The following is a 24168-nucleotide window of genomic DNA, read 5'->3' on the forward strand; positions in this document are numbered from 1 at the left end:
GGCCCCCGTGCCAGCCTGTGACACAGCCTCGCCATCCGTACCTTGCAGCCGTGGGAGGAGATGATGCGCAGGTCAGCAGGGACCCGGTCTCCCCCCTTCACCTCCACCAGGTCTCCCACCACCACGTTCTCTGCGTTGATCTGGATCTTCTCGCCCTCCCGGATCACCAGGGCTTGCTGCCCAAAGAAGGAGAAGTGAACCAGAAAGAGAGTGAAATGCAAGATCCGCACCTGGCTCCCCACCCCAGGAGCACCCTGTAACCCCCCAGCTTGCTGCATGCCACTGATCCCTGTCTGACCTGAAGGGTCCCAGCCCCTTTTGGGGGAGCCCTGCAGAATGGCCCTGCCAGTGAAAGCTATGAGTTTGCACCAGCATGTCCTGAGTCCACCCCTGGCTCTCAGCCTGCTGCTGGGCTTGGGTGACACTCCCACTGGAGTTCTGCTGCAGCAAGGACTCATGATGGGGTCACAGCTGTGCCCTCTTCCAGCTGGCAGATGGACGTGCTACCTAGTGTTCCCTGTAAGTTGAGCGGTTGGGCACCCTGGAGAGATTCAAATGCTGCCCAGCTCATTCGCAGAGCACCTACAGCTGGCAACATGTGTTTCTACTGATGGTGCACATCTGATCCTACCTTGGTGCACAGGACAAAATTTATTCTGCACGGCGATGTAAAAAAATAAAGAGAACATTGCTGCCCATCCACCACTGCAGCTGCTCTTCTGTCTCCTCTCACCACCCCTAGCACTCTACAACCAGGACAGTTTGGCTGCTGCATTGATACCTCTCTCTCAGGCTGGGAACAGCTGTCTCGGGGCACTCCTGCTGTTGGCCAGGCCAGACCTGGCATGGGCCTGATTCTGTTCTCACTCATGTCCCAGGCTTTCAACTTCAGTGGAGTGACACCCAGTTTCTACCAGTGGGAGAGGGGGAGCTAGCTCATCGGGACAGTGGTTCAGAGGCTGGCTGGAGGGAGGAAGCACGGAGGCCACAGGGGTTGGGACAAAATGATAAGCTAGGCACAGTTGTGTCCAGACTGTGAAATGGCCCCGTGTCTGGGAGGAGATGGATGCCCCAGATGGATTCATGGATCCCTGGGGGGCTTCGTGCTCTGTATTCTCTTCCCGCATGGCTCAGCGACAGGCTGGCATATTTCTGCATCAGTTCTTGCGATGCCATGCCCCCGGGCTGGTTGTTAGCAGCAGGGATTGAATCTAATCGCTTTGGGTCTAAAGACATCACCCGTTATGTAGCTAAAAGGCCGATTCCCCTGCCCTTCCAGGCTCGTCAATGCTTATTTGTGGGTTGACTGCCACTAGAGGGAGCCAGGGAACCACGCTGGCTGTATTACCCACTGCAAGGCCCTGGCTGAGATACTAACACCCTGAAACTGGACTTGGACACACATTTCCCAAATGGACCAAAACCTCAGTGCAGACCCTGCTCCAAGCCTTTAAAGGTGTCCCCAATCCAGATCCCACTTGTGCTGCTTCTGTCTGTCTCTCCTGGCAAGGAGGTTTAGGGTCACAAGGCAGACTTAGAGGGGAAAATTCTTCCCTCTGTTGGATGAAATCGGAAAAACCTGTCTGTGTGTCATAGGCCCTATAGTGCTAGCAGTCAGTGAGGATCTTTCTGGAGCTCAGGAGGCTGGGCCTTAGGAGCAGGACAATCCCAGAGCAGTTCTATCCCCCTGAAGTGAGCAGTCCTAGGTAGTGGTGGGTTTTTACAACCAATGTTTTGTAGCTTGGCCATGGCTCTTCGACCCTGAGCTGCCTTTGTCTCCTCCCTTTGTTGGTGCTCCTTTTCCATGCCATGTGATGCTGGCGGATGGGTACTGGGGGCTCTTACCTGCGGCACCATGTTTTTGAAGGAGTCCATAATCTTGGAGCTCTTGGCCTCTTGGTAGTAGGAGAAGCAGCCAGTGACTATAACGACGGCTGCTAACACCACGCCCAGGTACAGCTGGGGAGAGAAGGAGATTGCTCAGACAGAGGGGATTCCTTCACCTACTGCTGCAATGCAGCCACTGCTGGGGTGGGACATGGCAGCTGCTTAACAGCTGAATAGCGACATTGCCCTGCCATTTAGGACAGGGAGTGACAAATATCTGAGCCTGTGAGGGGCAGTAGGTACTTCCTGGAGCTGGAGTTTGCCCAGGACCCAATGTCTAATACCCCAACTTGCATAACAAGTTGGTTCTTTAACAATGGGAAGTAGTTGGGATTTTGCTTGTGTCTCATCGGGAAGGTGAGGCCTGGGGCAGCAGAGAACTCCTCACCACTGCGCTCAGCCCTAGCTCCATAGGGAGAGCACCCCCTAGTGGAACACCCTTCTCATTCCCTGGAGAATAGCGCCCCCTAGCACACCCTGGAGTAGTGGGGCCAGCGGTGCCAGTGAGGGGAGAGCGCCCCCTACTGAACCTCCTTCCTGCTCACTGCAGCACTTGCAGGTCTGCTGTAGGAGACCAGCTCTGGGGTGGGACAGCTGCCAAGGCTGAGTGGCCCAGCTCATGTTACTGGAGCTCTTATTTAGGAAACAAGGCTGCTGAGTTATTTTGGAAGCTGCCTTTAGGGCAGGGGGACAGTGACCTGTTCCCTACCCATCCCCCAATGTCTGGGTGGGCCCAGTTCAGCCCATCTCCACCTGCCTCGGCCAGGAGGCAGATGCTCCTTACTTGGTCTGGGTTGAGTTTGGTGAATCAAACTCCAGAGCTGCATGCAACGTTGGGGATGAGACCCATGGAGCCTGAGCCCAGCCTGGGTTCTCAGAGATCTCTGGGAGGCTGGGATGAAATTCTGGGGCCCTGCTATGCAAAACCAGGACACCCCTTGGGTAAGACCAAGGAGAGAAGACAGGGAGTTTCAATGAAGTTAGAGGTATGTTCAACCCTCCCTCCCCTCCTCCCCCGAACTCCAGGTGTGCAGCGGAGAATCCAGATAGACCCAACCCAGAGAGACGGCTTGTTCCCAGCCCTGGAATGCGGACCAGAGTGACTCGGTTTCCCCCGCCCTGCTATGATCCACCCCAGGCCATGTGGCTCACATTGTCATTGGCCGGCTCGTCCTCCATCACGGCCTGAATGCTGTAGGCCAGGAAGCAGAGGATGGCGCCGATCCACAGCAGGATGGAGAAGCCCCCGAAGAGCTGGCGGCAGAACTTGACCCACTCAGGGGTGGTTGGGGGTGGTGTCAGGGCATTGGGGCCGTCCTGCGCCAGGATCTCAGCTGCGCGGGTGTTCGTTAGACCCTGCCCAGATTGGGAGGGCGGCGGTGTTCAGAGGGATGGGAGGGAGAGACAGAGCGATGGAGAACCCAGAGGAATGAGGAAACAGGAGGGAAGGAGGATGGGGACAGAGGGAAAGAGCCAATTATGTCCTGCCAGGATCCAAAGCATCTACAGGCCACACGGCCTCCCCCACTCTCCCATCCTGGGCATATCACACTTTTGGCCCCTCCCCCACCACACAATGGAGTTGGGGCGCTGGTCTCCCACAAGCCACAGCTACCCATGGCTTCTCCCCTTGCACAGCAGAGCCCTGGGGCTCCAGTACTGCCAGGCTTGTGGGGGGGGGGGGGGGGAGTCACCTTGCCCCACCTACAGTCTGCCAAATCACCCATACTGGCGGGGGAAGGGGCTTCTGGGCAAGGAATCCCTCTCCCACTGGGGCTTCTGGGGGGACCCTTCCCTGCATTTCCAAGCAGCAGGTGGATGGAGTCGCCTAGACTCAGGGGCCGGCTCAGAACCTGCACCCCAGAAGCGTGGGAACAAGGGCCCAGACTGCCGGAGGCTCAGGCCCCAAGCTGACTCCCACCTAAGGGAGAGTTGAGGGCAAATTCTTCCAAGACTGCCAGGCGGTGAAGATCTGGGGCGGGGGGGAGCAGCACAAGGGTACCTGGGATGGCTGGTGCTGCTGCGATTGCCCTCAGGCAGTGGTGGAAGGCAGAAGGCAGGGAGCAAGGGATGCTAGGCCAGGCGAGGAGAAGTGAGAACTGATACGTCCCAACTTACCCTGGACAGATCCACCTGGTATCTCCTGCTCACTTCATCCAGAGACAGCTTGTGATCGTCCTGCCAGGGGAGAGGTGAGGGAAGGTCAGGGTCAGCGAGAGCCTAGCAAGGCAGCTGAATGTCCTGGGAATGGAATCAGATCCGAAAGGCCATTCCGGCAGAGCGCTGGCCCCTGGCCCATTGGTGCCTGCTGTCCAGGACTTCCTGGGGCGAAGCTGTCACTCTGAGCTACAGGGCAGGGAGAGCCCAGCCACCCACAGGACACAGGGTAAGCACGTTTGGAGTGTAGGAGACATTGTTCACCTGTGGAACTCTCCTTCATCCACTCACCCACCTGCTCCATCCATCCATCTATTCAGCCAGTCTTCTGAACCATCCATAGAATCAAAGAAAAGAGTTGCAGGACTGGAAGGGACCTCAAGAGGTCATTTAGTCCAGTCCCCTGCCTCACAGCAGGACTGAGTGTTATCTAGATCAAGGGTGGGGAACCTCAGGCTCGGGGGCCGAATGAGGCCCCCAGTTTGCCTGGATCTGGCCCCTGAGGCTCAGGACTCCAGCCGCCCCCGCACTGCCTCACCACAGGACTAGAACACACTAAAACTACTACAGGAACCCCCCAACTTCCAACCACCCGAGTTACGACCCCCCGCACTTACAACCATTTTTTTAAGTGCAGAAGGGGCTGAAAACCCCCGACTTATGTCCTTGGTCCACATTTACAACGACGCCTATCGTAAATGAAGGTTCGAGTTACGACGCCCCCGACTTGTGATGCGTCCCCAGGAACCAATCACGTCGCACGTTGGGGGCCACCTGGAGCCTGGGCGCACTTGGAGTGTGAGGGGAATGTGGGGAGTGTCTTTCTTCTTCTCGGTCAGGGACCACGTGAGTGAGGATTTGGGGTGTTTTTTTTGTTTTTTGTTTTGCTTTTGCTTCTTGCTTGTGTGCAGCCCCCAACTGATTTTTCTGTGCGCCAGCAGCCCCTGACCCAAAAATGGTTCCTCATCCCCTGAACTAGACCATCCCTGGCAGGTGACTGTCTAACTTGCTCTTAACAATCTCCAGTGACAGAAATTCCACAACCTCCCTAGATAATTTATTCCAATGCTTAACTACCCTGACAGGTAGGAAGAGTTTCCTAATGACCAACCTAAACCTCTCTTGTGCCAGCTTAAGTCCATTGCTTCTTGTCCTATCAGCACCGGTTAATGAAAATAGTTTTACTCCCTCCTCCTTGTAACAATCTTACTTGAACACTGTTATCATGTCCCCTTTCAGTCTCCTCCTGACTTAAAAAATCTCATTTTTCACTATTCCCTCATACCTCGTGTTTTCCAGACCTTTAATCATTTTTGTTCCTCTTCTATGGACTTTTTCCAGTTTGTCCACATCTTTCCTGCAATGTGGTGCCCAGAAGTGGTCTCAATTCACCAGGGCTGTGTCCAGACTCAGGGTTTTTTTCGGGAAAAGTAGCCTTTTTCCGAAAAAACTTCCCCTGCGTCCAGACTCAAGCCGCGTTCTTTCGAAATTAAATCGAAAGAACGCGGCTTTTCTTTCGATGGCGGTAAACCTCATTTCACGAGGAAGAACGCCTTCTTTCAAAAGTTCCTCTTTCGAAAGAAGGCGTTCTTCAATGTAAATAGGGCTTCTTCGAAAGAGAGCATCCAGACTCACTGGATGCTTTCTTTCGAAAAAGCAAGCCGCTTTTTCGAAAGTTCAACGTGCAGTCTAGACGCTCTCTTTCGAAAGAGCCTCTTTCGAAAGAGGCTTGCAGTCTAGACATAGCCCAGCTGAGGTCAGCGTGGACTAGAGCAGAAGAATTATTTCTTGTGTCTTACTTACAACACATCCCAGAATCATGTTTGCTTTTTTGCAGCAGTGTTACACTGTTGATCCATATTTAGCCTGTGGTCCACTATGACCCCCACATTCTTTTCCCCATTCATCCTTCCTAGACAGCCATTTCCCATTCTCTATGTGTGAAACGGATTGTTCCTTCCTAAGGCTAGGTCTACACTACAACTCTTTTTCGCAAAAAGCTATGCAAATTGCGCTCTGATTGGTTTTGTGGAAGAGGCTTTTTTGTAGACGGGGCCAAATGGCGGAAAAGCCTCTTTCGGAGGAGCCCTTATTCCTCGTGAAATAAGGAATACAGGACGCCACGAAAGAGCGCACCTGCTCTTCTGCAAAAAAAAAAAAAGGAAGAGCAGACGTGTTCCCTGGATGTGGCGGGGTTTAAACCCTGCAGTGTAGACGTACGCTAAGTGGAGTACTTTGCATTTGTCCTTATTGAATTTCACCCTCTTTCCTTCTGACCATTTCTCCAGCTTGTCCAGATCATTTTGAATATTAACTTTATCCTCCAAAGCACTTGCAACTCCTCCCAGCGTGATATCATCTACAGCAGGGGTGGGGTAGTTCCCCCAGCTTGCCTGGATCTGGCCCTGGAGGCTTAGGGCCCCCCCCTGCACTGGGGAGCCTGCGCTCCAGCCCCTCTACTGCCCTACTACAGGGCTGGAGCACACAGAATCTACTAGGCTGGGCCCCTCTAAGCTCTGGTGTGGGAGGGGAATGTGGGGAATGTCTTAGTATCTTTCTCCTTCTCAGTCAGGGGCCATGTCAGTGAGGTTTTTTTTTCTTGCTTCTCACTTGTGTGTGGCCTCTGACTGATTTTTCTGTGGATCAGTGACCCCCAACCCAAAAAAGGTTCCGCACTCCTGATCAACAAGGCTGGCTCGAACCATTCCTGTGCCACGGGCAGTGGGCGCATGACGCATGCGCAGCTCCGCCCCTGGGTGTCTGGTGCATGCGTGGCCCTGCCCCCCCCCCGGCGCACGGCACACCTTATAGCTACAATCAGTCGTGCGGCTCCTGATTGCAGCTCTAAGGGGCACTGTGCAGCCCCTGACCCCGGGCGCATGACGCCCCTTAGAGGTGCCATCAGGTGCCCCCGTAGGTTGTCGCCCCGGGCAGCTGCCTGGCTAGCCCTCCCCCCCGCCATGTTATCTACTCCACTGATGAAGATATTGAACAGAATTGGACCCAGAAAGTTCTTCGGATGTTCCCTACATGATATGCCCTTCCACTTTGACTATGAACAGCTGATAACTACCCTCTGGTTGGTTTTGCAGATACAGGCTAACATGGCTACTCCTCTGAGGCTAGACAACAAGTTTTTGTTGGAAAAAGGTATGCAAAATGCACTCCATATTTTGTGTACCTTTTCCTGATTCTTTTGTTGGAAGAGGCTTTTCCGACATTTGGCCCGTCTAGACTGGGCCAAATGTTGGAAAAAAAACCCTCTTTCGGAAGCCCCCTTCTTCCTCGAAGAACATGGAATACAGGGGCTTCTGAAAGAGCGAGTTTGCTCTTTTGCAAAAAAAAAAGCAGACAAGCAAACACATTCCCTGGACACGGTGGAGTTTTTTTGGGATACCTCTGGTATCCCGAACCCCTCCCTAGTGTAGCTGTACCCTGAGAGTTTCCCAACCAGTTTTGCACCTACTGTATAGTATCTTCATTGTATTTCCCTGGTTTGTTTCTGAGAAGGTCCTGTGAGACTGTATCAAAAGCTTTACTAAAGTCAAGATACACCACGTTACCACTCCCTCCATTCACAAGGCTTGGTTAGCCTGTCAAGGAAAGATGTTAGGTTGATTTGACATGATTTGTTCTTGACTAATCTATGCTGTTATTTATCACCTCATTATCTTCCAGGTGTTTGCAAACTGATTGTTTAATTATATGCTCCATTATCTTTGCCAGTATTGACTTTAAGACAACTAGTCTGTAATTCCCCCTGGTTGTCCTTTTTTATAGATGGGCACTAGACCTGCTCTTTTCCAGTCTTCTGGAATCTCTCCCAACTTCCATGACTTTTTGAAGGTAATTGCTAATGGTTCAAATATCTCCTCAGTTGGCTTGACAAATTGAGGATGTATTTCATCAGGTCCTGGTGATCTGAAGACCTCTAAAATGTCTACATAATTTCCAACTTGTTCATTCCCCATTTTCACTTCAGCTCGTGCCTCATTTTCACGGGCATTCCCCATGTTAGATGCCCAATTCCTATTAACCTTTTCAGTGAAAACTGAAACAAAAAAGTCATTTAGCACTTCTGCCATTTCCTCCTTTCCCCCCCCCCTCACTGAGTAGTGGTCATGCCCTGTCCTTGGTCTTCCTCTTGCTTCTAATGTATTTGTAGAATCCAGCCAGCAAGTCACCTACACCATCTGTCCATCCATCCATCCACCTGCACCATCCATTCATCCTTCCATCTGCTGTTTCTGCCTCCAAGCTCCTTGGTGTCTGACGCTAGGTGCCAATCTCCGGGGTAATGAGCAAGATCGGGGAAGAATGGGAGGAAACAACCTCACGGTCACTTAAGCATGGGGATGTCCTACCTTGAGAAGGCCACAGGTCTAAGACCATCCCAAACCAGGCACTGGCAGCCCAGCCCCCCACCAGTGCCCATGGGATAGAGCAGATCCTTACCATGTTCACCTCCTTTTTCAGCTCGTCCAGCTCCTTCTCCTTCTGCTTCTTCTTGCCGCCGCCATTCTCTGAGGTGGTTGCCGCCGGCGAATATTCCCGCCCAGCCTGCCGGGGAGGGGGTGAGAAAGGGGGTGTCATTACCTTAGTGGGAAGGGGACCCTGCATGCCACATAGACCAAGGAGGAGCAGGGGGGTTTTGGCAGCCATGTGGCACCAGGGTCATGACCACGCATGGGAGCCTGGGACTGGCTGGGTTGTGGCCACCCATTGGTGGGCAAGGGGGGGCCAGGCTGCATTTGGGGGGCCCTGACATTCAGAGGCCTATGTGGAAGCTGAGCCCCTCCCCCATCTCTGGCAGAGCCAAAACGCTTTGGCGATGTTCTGATCCAGGACCAAGCCGGAGCATCGCCCGGCAGAAGGCGCTGGATGCCAAGTGGGAATGGGCTCAGGGCAGACCACGCCCCTCCAGGTCCCCAGATGGGACGTCAGTGCCCAAGAGAACCCAGCTCCAGCCACCCGGCAGCCCAAGGGCCCTGCCCCCGGAGGCTTTGGTCCTCAGATTAAACCGAAGCAGGTCTCCCGGGGGCAGCTTCTCCGGCAGCCCGGTGGAGAGACTGAGATTCCTGGTTTCTCTCCCCCACACTCGCCATGGAGGGTCAGGCCAGTGGAGGGGAAGACACATACAGGAGACTCATGAGTGGAAGAGGGAGAGTCGTGTTCCCTCTCCCCACCTGTCTGCAAGAGATCAGAAAAGGGGGAGCACCGCCAGGAGCAGGGAATGGGTGTTTCCTCGAGCTGCCCCGGCTGTGGGTCTCTGCGCCGCCGCCCTCTCCCCTCGCGCTTAGAGTGAAAGCTGTTTGGGGCAGGGATTGTCTCTTTAGTTCTGTGTCTGTGCAGCTCCTAGTGCCACCGGGGCCTGGTCCCTGGGCAGGGCACTGAGGTGCTCCTGTAATACACCTAATAAATAATGTACAGTGCCTAGCGCGGGGCTGTGCGTGTGGCTGCTCTGTGGCTGGGGCTCCGACACGAACCGCAATGCACCTAATAAATAACCCACAGTGCGTAGTTCTGAGGGCTCCTGGTGCATGTCTGGGGCTCTGCACCGCTACCATAACACAGTGACTAATCATAACCATTGGGCTCTGGTGAAGGACTCTCGTTCGACAGGCCCGGAAAGGAGGCTCTCTGCGTCCCCAGGGTTGACTCCCCTCAGCCCCAATCGCCGCATCACGGTGCTAGAGAAGGGAGCAAGTCTCCAGGGCCTGCTCACTCCATGGCCTCTCTGCCACTCAGGATTGGGTGTTGTGGAGGGTTTTGCCCCAACACACCAGGTTGAGACCTGCCAACTCGTGTCACGGTCCAGGCCCGGCACAGCCCCTTAAAGGGGAAAGGCCTGTGGTCCCCCACACTTACAGCAGCCAATCCCCTGTCCTGGAGCTGGATCAGAGCTGGCAGCCCCAGACGGGAAAAGGCCCCTCTCATGTCCACCCCCTGACTTGCCCCTGCACCAGCCAGCTCCTGTGCCCCCTGGGCATTTTAACCCAGCCCCCAAAACACACCCTAAATGGAGCCTGAGGATCGGAGCTGACCTGTGTGAGAGCTGGGATTGCAGCATTTCTGCCTTGTACACAATGCCACGGGCCACTGACCTTCCCCGTGGAACGAACAGGGTGTGTGTGGGGGTGGATTATACTATGACCCCCCCCCAACCGCCTCACAGTGGGGTCTGTGGTGCTCAGATGAGACGAGCGGGCCCTGGATCTTTACTGTGATCTCTAGTTTGGGATGGGGCCAGTTGTCCCCTCACAGTCCTTTGGACCAATGTCTCAGGGCCAAGAATGGCCAGCAACACTGGCCTGCACTCAGGCTGTTGCTAGGCGCTCAGCAGAGTGAGGAGGGCAGAGCAGGGGCATCTCCATGAAGAGGACCAGGGGGACCAAGCTGCAGCTGGCTAAGAAGTGGGCTGTGGGGGATAGGGGTTCTGTTATTGGCTCACCTGCTGGCTCTCCCCTACTCTGAGTTTGTACGGCACAAGGGGACCCTATCTTTGGTAGGTCCTTACGTACTGGCCCTCCCGTGCCTCAGTTTCCCCATACGGAAATAGCGATCCCACCCTTACCTCTAATGTGCTTTGAGAGCGAAGCCTGAAAAACACGCTAAGAGCCAGGGGATCGTTACTCTAGGGGCTCAGGTTGTCACGGCTAGGTTCCCCTCCTCCATGCCCTCACCCCAACACTCAAACTGGAGTTGAGCTTAGATTTTGGCAACTTCCTCCCTCATGCAGGGCTTGACACTAACACCTGGGGCTGGGTCGTGGGCCAAACTCCTGAGTTTGCCTCTGAGCTCTGCCACTGACTTGTGACTCAGGTGAGTCACTGTGATGCTCTGTGCCTCAGTTTCTCCACTCTGTACAGTGAAGGTGATCCTGATTCCTTTCCTGGGGGGTGAGGCTCAGCTGGTGCATTGTGGGAAGTGCTTTGAGATCCTCAGCCAGACGGAGGTTGGCATTCCTGGTGGCCCTGCCCCCATGGTCTGATAGTGATGCTCTAGCAATGGCAGACAGCTCCATGCAGAAGCCCCAGGGCCTGAGTGCCAGGAGAGAGGCTATTCCTATTGCAGCATCCCCAAGCACAGCTGGAAACTGCAACAGGATTCCTGCTCTCCGGAGCTGCCTGCCCTGGTCTGTGAGCCTAGTCCCTCCAATTCACCTCACGCTAAGCAAGCAACACATGGAGGGCTCAGGACAGTGCTGTGTGGGACCCTGCTGTCCTGACATGGACAGCTGTGCCCTGGATGCTATGCCAGTGACTTCACCCTCCCCAGGGAAGCTCAGCCAAAGCAGGGACACACTCCCCTGGTTCCTGCTGCTCTGGGCCAGTGGCTGTGCCTTGGGAGGCTCTTGGGGTCCTTAGTGCAGGTTGCCAGCTGGATTGAAGGGCTGGGAGGGGGGGGCTGGGGAAGAGACTGTCATGCCCCCTCTCTCCCCAGGCCAGCAGGGCACAAGGGAACCCAGCAGGGTATGGCCCCCACAGGTGAGGTGGGATGGAAAACGGGGACCGGAGCACAGATTGTGGGAGCGGGGCCAGGCAGGCGGGAGAGCAGCATGTATTCAAAGGCAGAAAATAAAGAGGAGCTCAGCTCTCTGCTGTCATGGAAAAGTCCCCCCAGTGCCAAGAACAACTGCTGTGAGTAAAGGGTCAGGTTACGGGCGAGGGGTGGAGGGGGGAGGAGGAAAGGAGAATGGAAGAGAGGCATTGAAACCATTAGGAACCCTTAAAGCAGGCCCAATTTGGGGACAGTCCCTGGGGCAAAGCCAGCCAGCCGAGTATTACCCCCCATCTGTCACAATGATGCATTTTCTGAGCATGGCTCCCTCCCCCCAGCCACACTGGCAGGGCACATTCTGCCCAGCCCCAGTGTGATCTTGGGGAGGGGGGCACTCAACATGCCCTACCCTGTGACTGAGGGCACATTCTGTCCAGCCCCAGTGTGATCTTGGGGGGGGCACTCAACACGCCCCACCCCGTGACTGAGGGCACATTCTGCCCAGCCCCAGTGTGATCTTGGGGGGCACTCAACACGCCCCACCCTGTGACTGAGGGCACATTCTGCCCAGCCCCAGTGTGATCTTGGGGGGGGCACTCAACACGCCCCACCCCGTGACTGAGGGCACATTCTGTCCAGCCCCAGTGTGATCTTGGGGGGGGCACTCAACACGCCCCACCCCGTGACTGAGGGCACATTCTGCCCAGCCCCAGTGTGATCTTGGGGGGCACTCAACACGCCCCACCCTGTGACTGAGGGCACATTCTGCCCAGCCCCAGTGTGATCTTCGGGGGCACTCAACATGCCCCACCCCATGACTGAGGGCACATTCTGCCCAGCCCCAGTGAGATCTTGGGGGGCACTCAACATGCCCCACCCCGTGACTGAGGGCACATTCTGCCCAGCCCCAGTGTGATTTTCGGGGGCACTCAACACGTCCCACCCTGTGACTGAGGGCACATTCTGCCCAGCCCCAGTGTGATCTTGGGGGGCACTCAACACGTCCCACCCTGTGACTGAGGGCACATTCTGCCCAGCCCCAGTGTGATCTTCGGGGGCACTCAACACGTCCCACCCTGTGACTGAGGGCACATTCTGCCCAGCCCCAGTGTGATCTTGGGGGGCACTCAACACGTCCCACCCTGTGACTGAGGGCACATTCTGCCCAGCCCCAGTGTGATCTTGGGGGGCACACTGCACAGGCTTCTCTAATTTCTGCACCAGGCTCTGGGCCTTTCCCTTTGCCCTGTATCACTGGAGAAAGCCAACCATTTCAGAGGCAGCCCCAGCCTGTCTGCTCACCCCCCTCCCCAAGGTACGGAACTCACGGCATATCCTGCTCTGAGCCTGGATCTGGACAGCTGGCTCCTTAAGGAGACAGGGTAGGAGGCTGGTGTGCCCCATCTTAAAGAGTCTCAGATTTGCCACCTCTGGCCCATATAACCCAGGATCCTCCTAGCCCAGATCAGGTTCATCTAACCCAGCTCCCCCCTCTGTTGGATTAGGCCCCTGCGCCTCTGTCCCGGTCGCCCATCATCTTCCACCTCCGAGTAGGCCATTGGGTCATACATGCAGTACCTTGGCTCCCCCCCCAACACCCTCCTCCCCCTGCACCTGGCCACATAGGCAAAGGGGGATCCTTCCTGACCCCTGAAGCTTTCTGCCCTGCAGCATGAGAGTCAACCACCCCAATCTTGACCCCTTTTGCATTTTACAAAAATATCTCCAGCCCTTTTTGGCTCTGCCCGTGCAGGTGTGGGGGAACCCCTGGTAGCCCACTAGACCAAATCACATGCTCTTGGGATGCAGCTGGTCCCTAGGGTGACTCAGTTAGTTTCACAGCACAGACAGGGGCCGCTCTTGAGTGGGTCCTATTTGTCTTGGCCACGCCTACCCAATTCAGGAACAATTCCTTGGGGTTTATGATCAGGGCAGCAAGGAATTGCCTCTTCCTCCCCCCTCCCTCGGGTGATGCCAGCAGGCCCTGGTCTGGAGGGGAAGTCATGTCTGTCTCCAGAGACCGGAGGGGAGTCTGAGCCAAAAGCCCCCTGTGGGAAGAAAGAGAGGAGGAAGAAAGCGTCTCTCAGGCTGTGAATGGGGAAGGGAGAATAGAGACTCTTTTCTGCTCCGCATAAAGGGCTGAATAGCCCTGGCACTTCTCAGCTGGATTCATGAGTCCAGCATCTTGCCTGTGGTTTCCATGGCTCTTCGGGATCCTTTGCCATGCGCAGAGGAGATGGGCTTCTGCCAGCTGAGGAGCTGTCGGCTGGATAACCCCTCGCTCTCCGCAAAGATCCCAAAGCCCCTTCCAGGAGCTGCTGCCCCAGCTGTCCAAGTGCAGTCCCCTCTGGGGTGGGATGCAGCAGCCAAGTGGAACAGAATGTCATGCCCCGCTGCAGGGGGTGTGTGGGCAGAGTTGCCAGGGTTGACACGCTGGATCATGCCATAAGCGGCCTTGGATCTTTAAAGATGGCACTAGCAGCCATCCATTCCTGCCACAATTGGCAGCACTTCCCCCCTCCCCCGCCAAAAAAAGTCAGCACGGACCCTGCCCTGCTTTGGATGCTCTGGGTTGAGGGCAGGAGAGCACCCCCCAAAGCTAGGCTAGTGCAGGCAGGAGCCCCTATCAATCAGAGGGGCTGGATTATCACATCTCTGGTATATTTCTGGGGATATCCACCTCCCCCGATTGTCTCCCTCCTCCCTCCCAGCCTCTAAGTGCCAAGTGATGCGCTGCAGGGGGACTGTCAAGCAGCTAGAATGAGCCTCTAATTAATGGCAAAAGTGAGGTAGCTGCTCTAGGCCCAATTCTGAGCATCTTGTGTCCTCCCCACCGCTCCCCCGCCCCATCTCCACAGGAGTTTTGGGTACCACAGGATGGGGGCCAATCCAGAATTGCTCATAGGGCTGCAGTTCTGATCCCCAACACTAGAGGGAGACACAGAGCTCCAGGCTGGGGTTACATGGGCCCAATGGCCCAGAAGACAAGTCCTGGACATCCCCCTCCCCACCCCCGCCACACACACACACACACACACACAGCCCCAGGTTGGCCTTGCCTCTGGCAGGTGATGGGATGGGGCAGAGACCTATAGAGGAGTCGCGGGGGGGGGGGGAGGGAGAAGCAGGGTCTCGCACTGGGGTGGGCAATAAATGGCCGTGGTTCACCAGGTTAGCGCCTGGTGGGCTGCTGCTGCTGTATTTACCTGTGCCTCCGTAGGTACGGGCGATCGCAGTTATGGGTTGGGAACAGAGATCCATGGCTTTGGTTTTCCCAGGCAGTTGCTGTGGGGTTTAATTAACATCTGGGTAGGGAGCTTAGACTCTCACAGGGAGGGGGCTGAGAAGGGCCCATGCCCTCATTAGCATCTCATTTCATTCACCCCTGGGACTCTGGCAGCCGGAGCCGGGCCTACAGGGGGACTCTGGAGCCAAATCCGCACCTGAGCCCTGTGGCTCCATGACTACCTGCTCTACCTTTCTGCAGCTCTGGCCTATGCTGATGATTCCCAGGGAGGGGCTCAAGATGTGATCCCGTGGCTTGCTGCTCCCTCCCCCCTTTCCTGTTCTTCTTCCTAGCTGGCATCTCTTGGCAGGCAAGTGCCATGCACAGAGGGTTGTGAGTGAGGTACCAGACTTGAACTTCAGGGGTCACGTCTGCCAGCAAGGCCCAGCCCTGCAGTCAGACCTGTCAAATCCTGTCTCTGCATGACCCTGGCGTGGAGTCTCTGAACTGGAGGCAGGGGGTAAGTCATGCCTCTTCTTTCATCCCTGGACAGCCCTGATACCCTGAGGATACTGGAGTATGTTCATGTAAATATTCCTTTTGCTGCGGCCTCTCTCTGGCCCATGGTCATTTTCTACAGTGCAATGAGCCGGCTAATGCATCTGTGCATGACTGTCTTCTAACGGCTGGGATCCCAACTAATTAGCTGTGTGTCATAGACCCCATACTGCTCCTAGGTAAGGGGGCTTCTCGTTTAGTTCCAAGCAGGTGGATGTGAAGTTTTCCGGGGTGCCACAGGATGCAGGAATGTGACAGCTGTGACAGTTCTCATTGAGAAAGAATATGAAAAATGCCACTCTACTTCATTTATGTTTCCTCTGATGCCAAAAGTCTCAGCGCATCAATGGCTGTGAAGGGCCTTTAGGCAAGGTGCGGTATATCAATGCAAATTGTTGCTCTAAGTTATTCATGGAGCTGCGCCAAACATGGGAGTTTTTGCCATGGAAAACGTGGATGAAAACAGGCTGAAAATTCCCTTGCAGACACGTTTTCCCAAGGAAAACTTACATTTTCACAGCAGACATTTAAACGCCAAAAAAACATCCTCAGCAAACAGAAATAGTGATTTTGTTTTCAGGTGTTTGTTTTTTTCAGCAGAAGAGGCACCAAAAATGCACAGAAAGCCGATCATCTGTGCAAAACGTTTTGGTGAGTCAAAAACCCAAGTTTCCGCTGAAAAACAATTTCAACAGAAAATTTTCAACCAGCCCTAATTCTTACAGCTAGAACACGGCATAGGGCAAACCTTGTCAAAGGACTCCAGATAACAATAGACCGACAAATGCTCTATGCAGGCGCTGCTCCTGTGCTGAGCTCCTGGTGGGCAGTTCTCTGTGTCCTCACAGCCCCGGTTCTAACCCCTAGGCAGAACTCATTGTGGGGTTGTGACCATTCTCAGCCCTAGATGCTGTCTAGGCTTGTCTCCATTCTGAGACTTCCTGTGGGCACAGGAAGCTGTTTTTGCCATTGACGCTATTTGAAGGGAAGAGTTATTTTTCAGCCTATGTGATTTCCGTTCTCTCTTCTGCATAAGATTGTGGCTTGGCTGTAAATATGGTATTAAAAGAATCCTTCTGCAAACAGCTCTTTGCCCCTCCATGGGGCCTCCCACCTGGGAACTTAGAAGGTAACTGGGAATTGTAACAAAACTGGTCATCTGGGAACTTCCCAGCTATGGTTCTGCTGCAGAGGGGACTTCAGAGGCATAGCAGGGATTGAAACCACACCTTTCCAGGTATTGCCCCACAAGCTGAGCCAAAGGTGAATCTCCACAAGCACTATAGGGTCTAGGATACACAGCTGATCGCTTCTGGATCCAGCCAGCAGAGGGAGACATACACATTAGCCAGTTGGTGTCACTGAAGTGGCTTGTCTAAGGTCACACCAAAAGTCAGTGACAGGATTGGAAACAAAACCCATGAGTCCTGACAGCTCAGCTATGGCCACTAGACTCTACTCTCTCCTAGACAGAATCCACGAGTCCTGGCAACCAGAGCCCTGCTCTGATCCCTAGACCCCAGTCTCTTTCCAGCACTGGGACTAGAACCCAGGAGTCCTGAGGGCCAATTCCCCATACTACTCATTTGCCCCCTAAACCCGCACTTCATCAGTGCCTTTGCTAAGCACAGTTTGCTGAACGGCACGTTCCACTATGGCTTCTTTCAGTTTCCCACCAGTAGTGTATTAGGAGCAGTGTATAAATAATGAATTCATGTTCCATCCCTTGCTCTACAAAGGTTCCCAGGCTCTGGCATTTCCTACAGGTCTGGCCATTCTACAAACATAAATCCAGGGGAACCAATGAGCAAAGCAGAGCGAGGAGTTTTCCGTTGCAGGAATTCTGTGCTGCCTGTCAAGGGATGTGGGGTGCATGACCCCCCCCCCCCCCCCGCTTCCCAGACGGCGATGCTGCAAAGCCATTCGACAGCTGGGCTGGGAAAGGGCTTGCTCCTTCCGTCCCTCGCGTCTCGACAGCGTTCGGGAGGCCAAGGAAGCGGAATGGGCAGCGGAGCGCAGCCAGCTCGCACCAGTCGGGATAGTTTTTAACGCCAGCTGCAAAAAGTTCCAGAAGAGACTGTCTGGAGCTGAAATCGCCAGGGGGGTGGGGACCCCGCTTGATGCAAACAAACAGCCAGGCTGGGCCAGCTCTCTGATGCGGCCTGCGCCATGCGGAGCTTATTTTGCTTTTGGAACGCAGCCTCCGTCTCCAAATAATCCTCCGGGCCAGGACCTCGGCCAACTCCTTCACCCCCCTCACCAGGACTCTGACCCAGCCCTGGCGAGGGGGCAGTTTACCCAGCCGTCACATTGTTTGGTCAGCGGCACCCTCCGTCGCACCGTTCCCTGCAGCAAGCGGGGTGGCAATTATGGAATGAGAGACCCGGCCGAGCACAATGGGGGGCTGGCTGCCCCGTGGTTCATTTGCGATGAAATTGCTGCCAGGGCTCCAGCGTGTTTTTTACGTGCGTAAGTGACGCGTCGAGGCCAGAAGGACCGGGGCTACGAACTGTCAAGCCCAGAGGTGCTGCAGCTCCGCATGGCCCTGCCTGCCCTGAGCCGCGCAAACAAGCCCCGGAAAGATACACGCCCAGGTCCCCCCTGCCCGTCTCTCCAGACCCTCGCTCCCCGGGGGGTGTGGCAGAGGGCAAATGGAGTCCTCCCGCCTCTCCTTTGGGGAACGGGAAGGTGAGTTTAGGCGCCCCTGTCGCCTGCCGTCCCTTTGAGCCATTCCCCCAGCGCTCATCTTAAAATGCGCCCAACGCCTCCTACTCACCCCTTTTCCCATCTTCGTCAGCCCGGGGCGCCGAGGGATGGAGGGAAGGCAGGATCTGCCAATGGAGGAGACTTCCCAGTTCCTCTACGAACGCACCGGCATGGATCGGGATCGCTCGATTCTTTCTTTAAATAGCTCCCTCCTTCGCCCCTCTCCTTCTCTGGACAGGGTCACTTGTTGAAACAGGAGCTTGGGTTGAGAGAAACTCCACCCTCCACCCACCCCTTTCTTTCACTCCCCAGCCCGCCAGCCCCACCTCCCCACCCCGATGCCGTGTGTCTCTGCTCCGCGCGCTGGGGAGGACCCGGGGCCAGCAATGTGCTGTGTAGTGTCATGATATACACCCAGCAAAGCAGCCCACCCCCACCCGCTGCGCCTGCCTGCTGGCTGGAAGGCACAGCTCTGTTTGGGAAGTCAAAGGGCTGCATAAAGTCCCCTTTTGCTCCAGCTGACTGTGATAAATGAAGCTCTCCAGAGGGACCCAGCCTTCACACTCAGGGGCTTACCCAGGGCTTGTTATGCACTTCCTGAGAGGAACAGGCTGCTGTCTGTTTGCCAAGTCTGGGATATAGGTCTGTGTGAGCAATGGGGGCGCACAGAATGCGTGAAGCGGACAATGCACTAACTCAGCATTCTCCGGTCCATCCTTCCACCAGCATCGTCACCCCTCTCTAGCTAGCCACAGCGCTGGGATTGGCAGGGATGGTTATAGGTAAATACACAGCAGAGCTCATCTCATCAGGTTCACCTGTCCCAGGAGCCTGGGAAAGGTGCAAGGACTGGGCCCAGGCTCTGGGAATGGCTCAGGGGCTGGGCCCGCGCTCTGGGAACGGCTCAGGGGCTGGGTCCAGTCTCTGGGAATGGCTCAGGGGCTGGGCCCAGGCTCTGGGAACGGCTCAAGAGCTGGGCCCACACTCTGGGAACAGCTCAGGAGCTGGGCCCACGCTCTGGGAATGGCTCAGGGACTGAGCCCAGGTTCCTGTGCTGTCTATGGAGCTGCTCGGTTGCTACCTGAGTTATCCCTGCTGTGTGGACACCCAATCAAAGACCCTGTTCTGCTAGCGTCTGAGCCAGGCCCATCTGCTGGGTGGAGCCCAAGGGAGGGAATCAGGATATCTGAGCTGAACTCGTGGCTCTTCTGCTTTGGGGCAGTTGCCTGCTTGCTTTGTGCCTCAGTTTCCCCATTGCCCTGACAGGGAGTACCCGTGGTTTAATCAGTTCCTATATATGAAGAGCCCTGTGCTGGTAGTGGCTAGTGAAGTGCTGAGGGCTGTTCTCTCTCCCCACCCCACTGCCGAAGCCCCTTCCTTGCAGGAGGCTCTTCTCACAGGTGGACCAGCTGCTCTGGTTGCTTGGGCTGGCTGAGGATACACAAGGCCCCTGCTGCTTGGGGGAAACCAGCCGCAAACCATCAGCACCCAAGCGAAGGGGGTTGCAGCATCTGCAGGTGCAGAGTAGGGAGGACGCTGTCCCTTTAATAGTGTGCAGGGGACATGTTCCATTCACATATATATAGTTCTCGGGGCAAGTACATGAATAACAGCTGATATCTTAACCCGGGGTGGGGAACCTGCAGCCCCCAGCTTGCCTGGATCTGGCCCCTGAGACTCAGGGCTCCCTGCCCCCAGCACTGGAGAGCCTGCGTGGGCACTCCAGTCCCGTCACGATCCCCCCCCTCCCCTGGGGCTGGAGCACACAACATTCACTTGCTAGGGGCCAGGAGCCCCCAACCCAAAATAGGTTCTGCACCCCCATCTTAATCAATTACTAACATAGTCAAAGCAGCCTGAGTGGTCAAGGCTTAAATCACACCCGTGTTTTAATACCACGTGCTGCAAAGAGCCACCGGAGACACCAGCCCGACCTCCTACACATGACAGGCCAGAGAACCCACCTGCCCGCTCTGCCACGGGGCCTAGAGTCTCTGGCTGAGTTACTGAAGTCTGTGATGGAATGATTTAAAGTTACAGACAATCCCCCATTTACGCCACTTCCAGCCAGCAAGCGACCCTGCCCCACGCTGCAGAGGAGGGCAAGAAACCCCCAAGCTCTCTGCCAGTTTGACCCACAGGAAAATTCCTTCCTGACCCCACATACAGCAACCAGATGGACCCTGGGTATGGGATTCAGGTTACTGCCTCCTACCCTGCTGGGGGAGGTGAGTGAAAGCGGGGTTACATCACCACCTGCCCTGATAGTATTTTTAGCCCTGTCTCTGGGAGTGTGCCATGAACATAACAAAGGGATGATGCGCTGAGGAAGTAGTCACAGGAGAGGAGATTCTCATCCTAGCTGTAGATTCTCCATGGGTTGGGGGCAGATGTGTGGGAGAAAGCCAGACTTGGTAACAATTCATCTGAGCAGCTCAAGGCTGTGCATTAGCTGGGCCACACAGCCCGGCTGTCTGTGTATGGGGGGGGTGGGAGTTCAGTGTAGTTACCCTGTATTTCAAATGGGGAAACTGAGGCATGGAGAGGCGAAGTGACTTGCCCACATGAGGCAGTGACTACATCCTGACTTCTATTCTAGCCCCTAGCTACGTTCCCAGGGCTGGGTACAGAACCCAGAAGTCCTGACTCCAACTCATCCTGAAGCCACTAGCCTTGCTGCCTCTCCGGCAATCAGCGGAGAAAGCTGGGCAGGGCTGCCCTGCCGAGGCCGCAGTTCTGTGTTAGCCTGCACACCCTGTGAATGGTATCGTCACAGCAGACGTGGGCTTGCTGGCTCTGCTGGTGCATGAAGCTGAGAACCCAGCCTGCCATCCCCATTAGAGCCAAGCTTACCCATATGCAACCACGTAGGACGCCCGAAAATCTGGGGCACCACTGGGTCTCAATGCCCACCCACCCACCTCTTTCTATACCTGATCTGTGACTCTGCATGCTCCGGAGAGAATCCAGTTCACTCAACAGGGACAAAGCCTGCCAGAGCTATTAGTACAGTGGTCACCAACCAGTAGATCTGGATCTATTGGCAGATCTTGGAGCCTCTGACAGGTGATTGACAGGTTTGGCTGGGAGGCTGTCAAGTGTTGGCACTTCAGCTGTCTCTCCCCCTACTGCCCTGTGGCCCAAAGCCTCAGAGCTACTCCTGGGAGACTCCTGTTTGCTGTGGGGAGACAGAGGCAGGGGAGTGCTGATATCACTCTGTCCCTCTCTCCTGTACCCTATCTTCACAGAGTGAAGGGGCAGGGCAGGGGCAGGGCCTTGGAGAAGGGGTGGGGACAGGTGTATTGGGGTTTGAGGTAGATCCAGGACTGACAAATTCAAAAAGTGATCTTGTGCTTAAAAAAGTTGGAGATCCCTGTATTAGCAGAACCCCTGAAAGAGCCATCCGAGCGGTAACGAAGTCATCTCACAGGCATTAGCCAAGCCTAGGTATGTGAAGTCCCTTTCTAAATTCACTACAAAAACAACAAGACGCTGGGTGGCAGAACAATTTTATTGTGGCATTTCATTAGTGTGTTGCTGAAGGTTATAACATCACATCTCTCAAAAAATTGCCCCCCCTCTTTCCCTGGCTGCCGTCAGGCAGAGAGGCACCAGTTTAGTTTGGAACAGAGAAGACGGAGAGGGGACATGAGAGCGGTTTTCAAGTATCTAAAAGGGCATCACAGGGAGGAGGAGGAGAAATTGTTCTCCTTGCTCTCGGAGGATAGGACAAGAAGCAATGGGCTTAAACTCCAGCAAGGGAGGTTTAGGTTGGACTTTAGGAAAAATTTCCTGCCAGGGCGGTTAAACACTGGAATAAATTGCCTCGGGACGTTGTGGAATCTCCATCACTGGAGCTATTTAAGAGCAGGTTGGATAGACACCTGTCAGGGATAATTTAGACAGTGCTTCATCCTGCTGTGTGGGCAGGGGACTGGACTCAATCTCTCGAGCTCCCTTCCAGTTCTAGTGTTCTATGATTCTATGAAATATACTGTGTAGGGCCCTATAAATCTTAAGGATGGCCCTGGCAGTCAGCAGGGGCCAGGCCGGCAGCCTTAGAAGACTCTTGTTAAAGCAGCTCTTTCTTTACCGCCTTGTGGGTTCTGTATCCTCCCCAAAGCAGCTCAGCCTATGACGGCCACAGCCCCCGAGCCCTGAAAAAGCAGCAGCACAGATTTACTGCAAGCAGTTTTAAAACGGATGCTGTAAAGGCAGCATCGATCCCTCTTTGCGTGACCCAGCCCAGCCCATTGCGGTTTCAGAGCGCCAGTCCCAGAGGGTCAGGCTAATGCTACAGCCTGCCTGGGGGAGACAGGAAAGTGCTCTCCCATCGGCGTAGCTATTCCCCTTAGGTGAAGGGTGTTAGCTATGTTGGCGGGAGGGCGCGTACACACGGCATCTTCCGGCCCAGAGTGAAGTTACGACTTCAGCTGTAGTGCTGCCTGCTGGAGTCAAGATAAGGCCTGTGGATGCCAGGACCTCTTCCCCTGATACAGGTGCATGCCCAGGTGGGGAGGTGGGCTGGGAAAGGCTCTGCACTGCAGCAGATCGAAACCGGTTTTATGAAAGTGGGGCAGCTTTCCCGTGTAGACAAGGCTGGTGTCACTGAGCCGGAAGTACGGAAATCGGGGGACCACTGATGGGAAAGTCCATAGCTGCTTTCCCAACCCCTCTTTCTGACTCAGAAGGGAGCTGCTGGAAGCAACAGGCACATTTCCCCGGCTTTAATTAAACCCCGGCTGCCCCGCTGTCTGGGGGGAGATTAGCCCCAGGAGCTGTGGAATTCAGCGTTGGCTTCCCAAATCTGGTTTTAATTTGTTTGCTTTTTATTAAATCCCCTCCAAGAATGACCCCCCTCCGAGCATTGGTTGGGGATTTTCCATCCCTCAGCCGCACCATTTCTCTAAGGCACTAACAAGAGCTCAGGCGGGGCCGACGACTTCCTGGAGCCATGCAAGGGGCTGGGGAGGTGGCGATGCCTTTTAAGAAGTTCTGGGTAGTCTCCGGGCTGTGGTTCTCCTGACTTGGGGCAGGGCCCAGAAGCTCAGAGGTATTTGGGCTCCTAACTCCCATTGGAATCATTAGATCTGGGCCTAGGTATCTGCAAAGTGCTGGCTCCATTTCAGGTGACCTCCTCCATGAAAAGCTCCTAGACAGACATGGGTGGGACTTACCCTCAGTGGTTCTTTTCTCCTTCTGGTGTGCACTGTTCAGGGACATAACCCGGGGCAGTGGCCAGAGCAGGCAGGACAACAGCCGGAACCCGTGGGCTCTATTCCCAGCTCTACTGCCATGCGAGCTTGGCCAAGTCACTTTTGCTGTCTGTGCCTCAGTTTCTCCATCTCATAGACTGACTTATCTCCCAGGCAGCTGGCTAATTGTTGAGGAAATGTCTTGAGATGTGCAAGTGGAAGGTGCCAAGGGAAATTCATATGCAAGGTATTTTTTCTGAAACCATCTGGCAACCCTATTAGTAGTTTTAATAGTTTTAGTCTGTAGTTTGTTACTTAAAGTGTAGGAGCGAGGAGTTTGTCCCCAATTCCAGTTTTCCTGCTTCCTGTTGGGGCGTGCCTCGATCCCAAGGATTCAAACCTAGGGTTGCCAGGTGTCAGGTATTTTCACTTCCTGGCCGTAAAAAAAATCAGAAAATACCAGACACCTAAAATGTTCGGTATTTTCTGATCTTTTTTCCCTGCCAGGAGGCGAAAATACTGCTATAGCCAACTAGCCACACTCAACAGGCCAAATAGCCACATGTGGCTAGGGGCTAGCCTGCTGGACACCACAGGTCTATAGGTTAAGATAGTATGACACAAATTCCTACATATCAATAAGGACTGTCTCATTCCCTACACCATTCCCTTTGGCCGTCCTTGCAGCTTCCCTGCTCTGCCATATGCCCTGTGGTTACTGATGCATTCTGGGCACCAGATGAACTGGCTCACTTTTAAGTTTGGTTCCCCCACTGTGGACTCCAAGGTCTAGGAGCCACCAGTAGGCATTTTTGCCTATGCCAAAGGTTACACGTGCTTATACTAACTTACTTACTGACGTGTTTTAGCAGCTCAAGGAACATCGGCCTGTAGGCTTCTTGCATGGCAGCCTAATCCTGTGGATCACTCTGAATACCT

General features: G+C 54.9%; 1 protein-coding gene across 1 annotated transcript in view; it reads right to left on the bottom strand.

Moving 5' to 3' along the window:
* LOC102462326 (sodium/potassium-transporting ATPase subunit alpha-2) overlaps positions 1-18295 on the bottom strand; it is a 39823-nt gene extending 21528 nt beyond the window's left edge. Inside the window, exons 1-6 of the mRNA XM_075906989.2 lie at positions 18105-18295; positions 8500-8604; positions 4006-4065; positions 3040-3243; positions 1846-1959; positions 42-176 (exon numbers count right to left, since the gene is read on the bottom strand). Of these exons, the coding sequence (XP_075763104.1) occupies positions 42-176; positions 1846-1959; positions 3040-3243; positions 4006-4065; positions 8500-8604; positions 18105-18116 (630 nt within the window). The 5' untranslated portion in view covers positions 18117-18295. The remainder of the gene's footprint in view (positions 1-41; positions 177-1845; positions 1960-3039; positions 3244-4005; positions 4066-8499; positions 8605-18104) is intronic.
* Positions 18296-24168: the final 5873 nt, after the last annotated feature.

The sequence above is a fragment of the Pelodiscus sinensis genome, chromosome 22 (genome assembly GCF_052426305.1).
Source record: "Pelodiscus sinensis isolate ZL-2025 chromosome 22, ASM5242630v1, whole genome shotgun sequence".
In the NCBI taxonomy this organism is placed as follows: Eukaryota; Metazoa; Chordata; order Testudines; family Trionychidae; genus Pelodiscus; species Pelodiscus sinensis.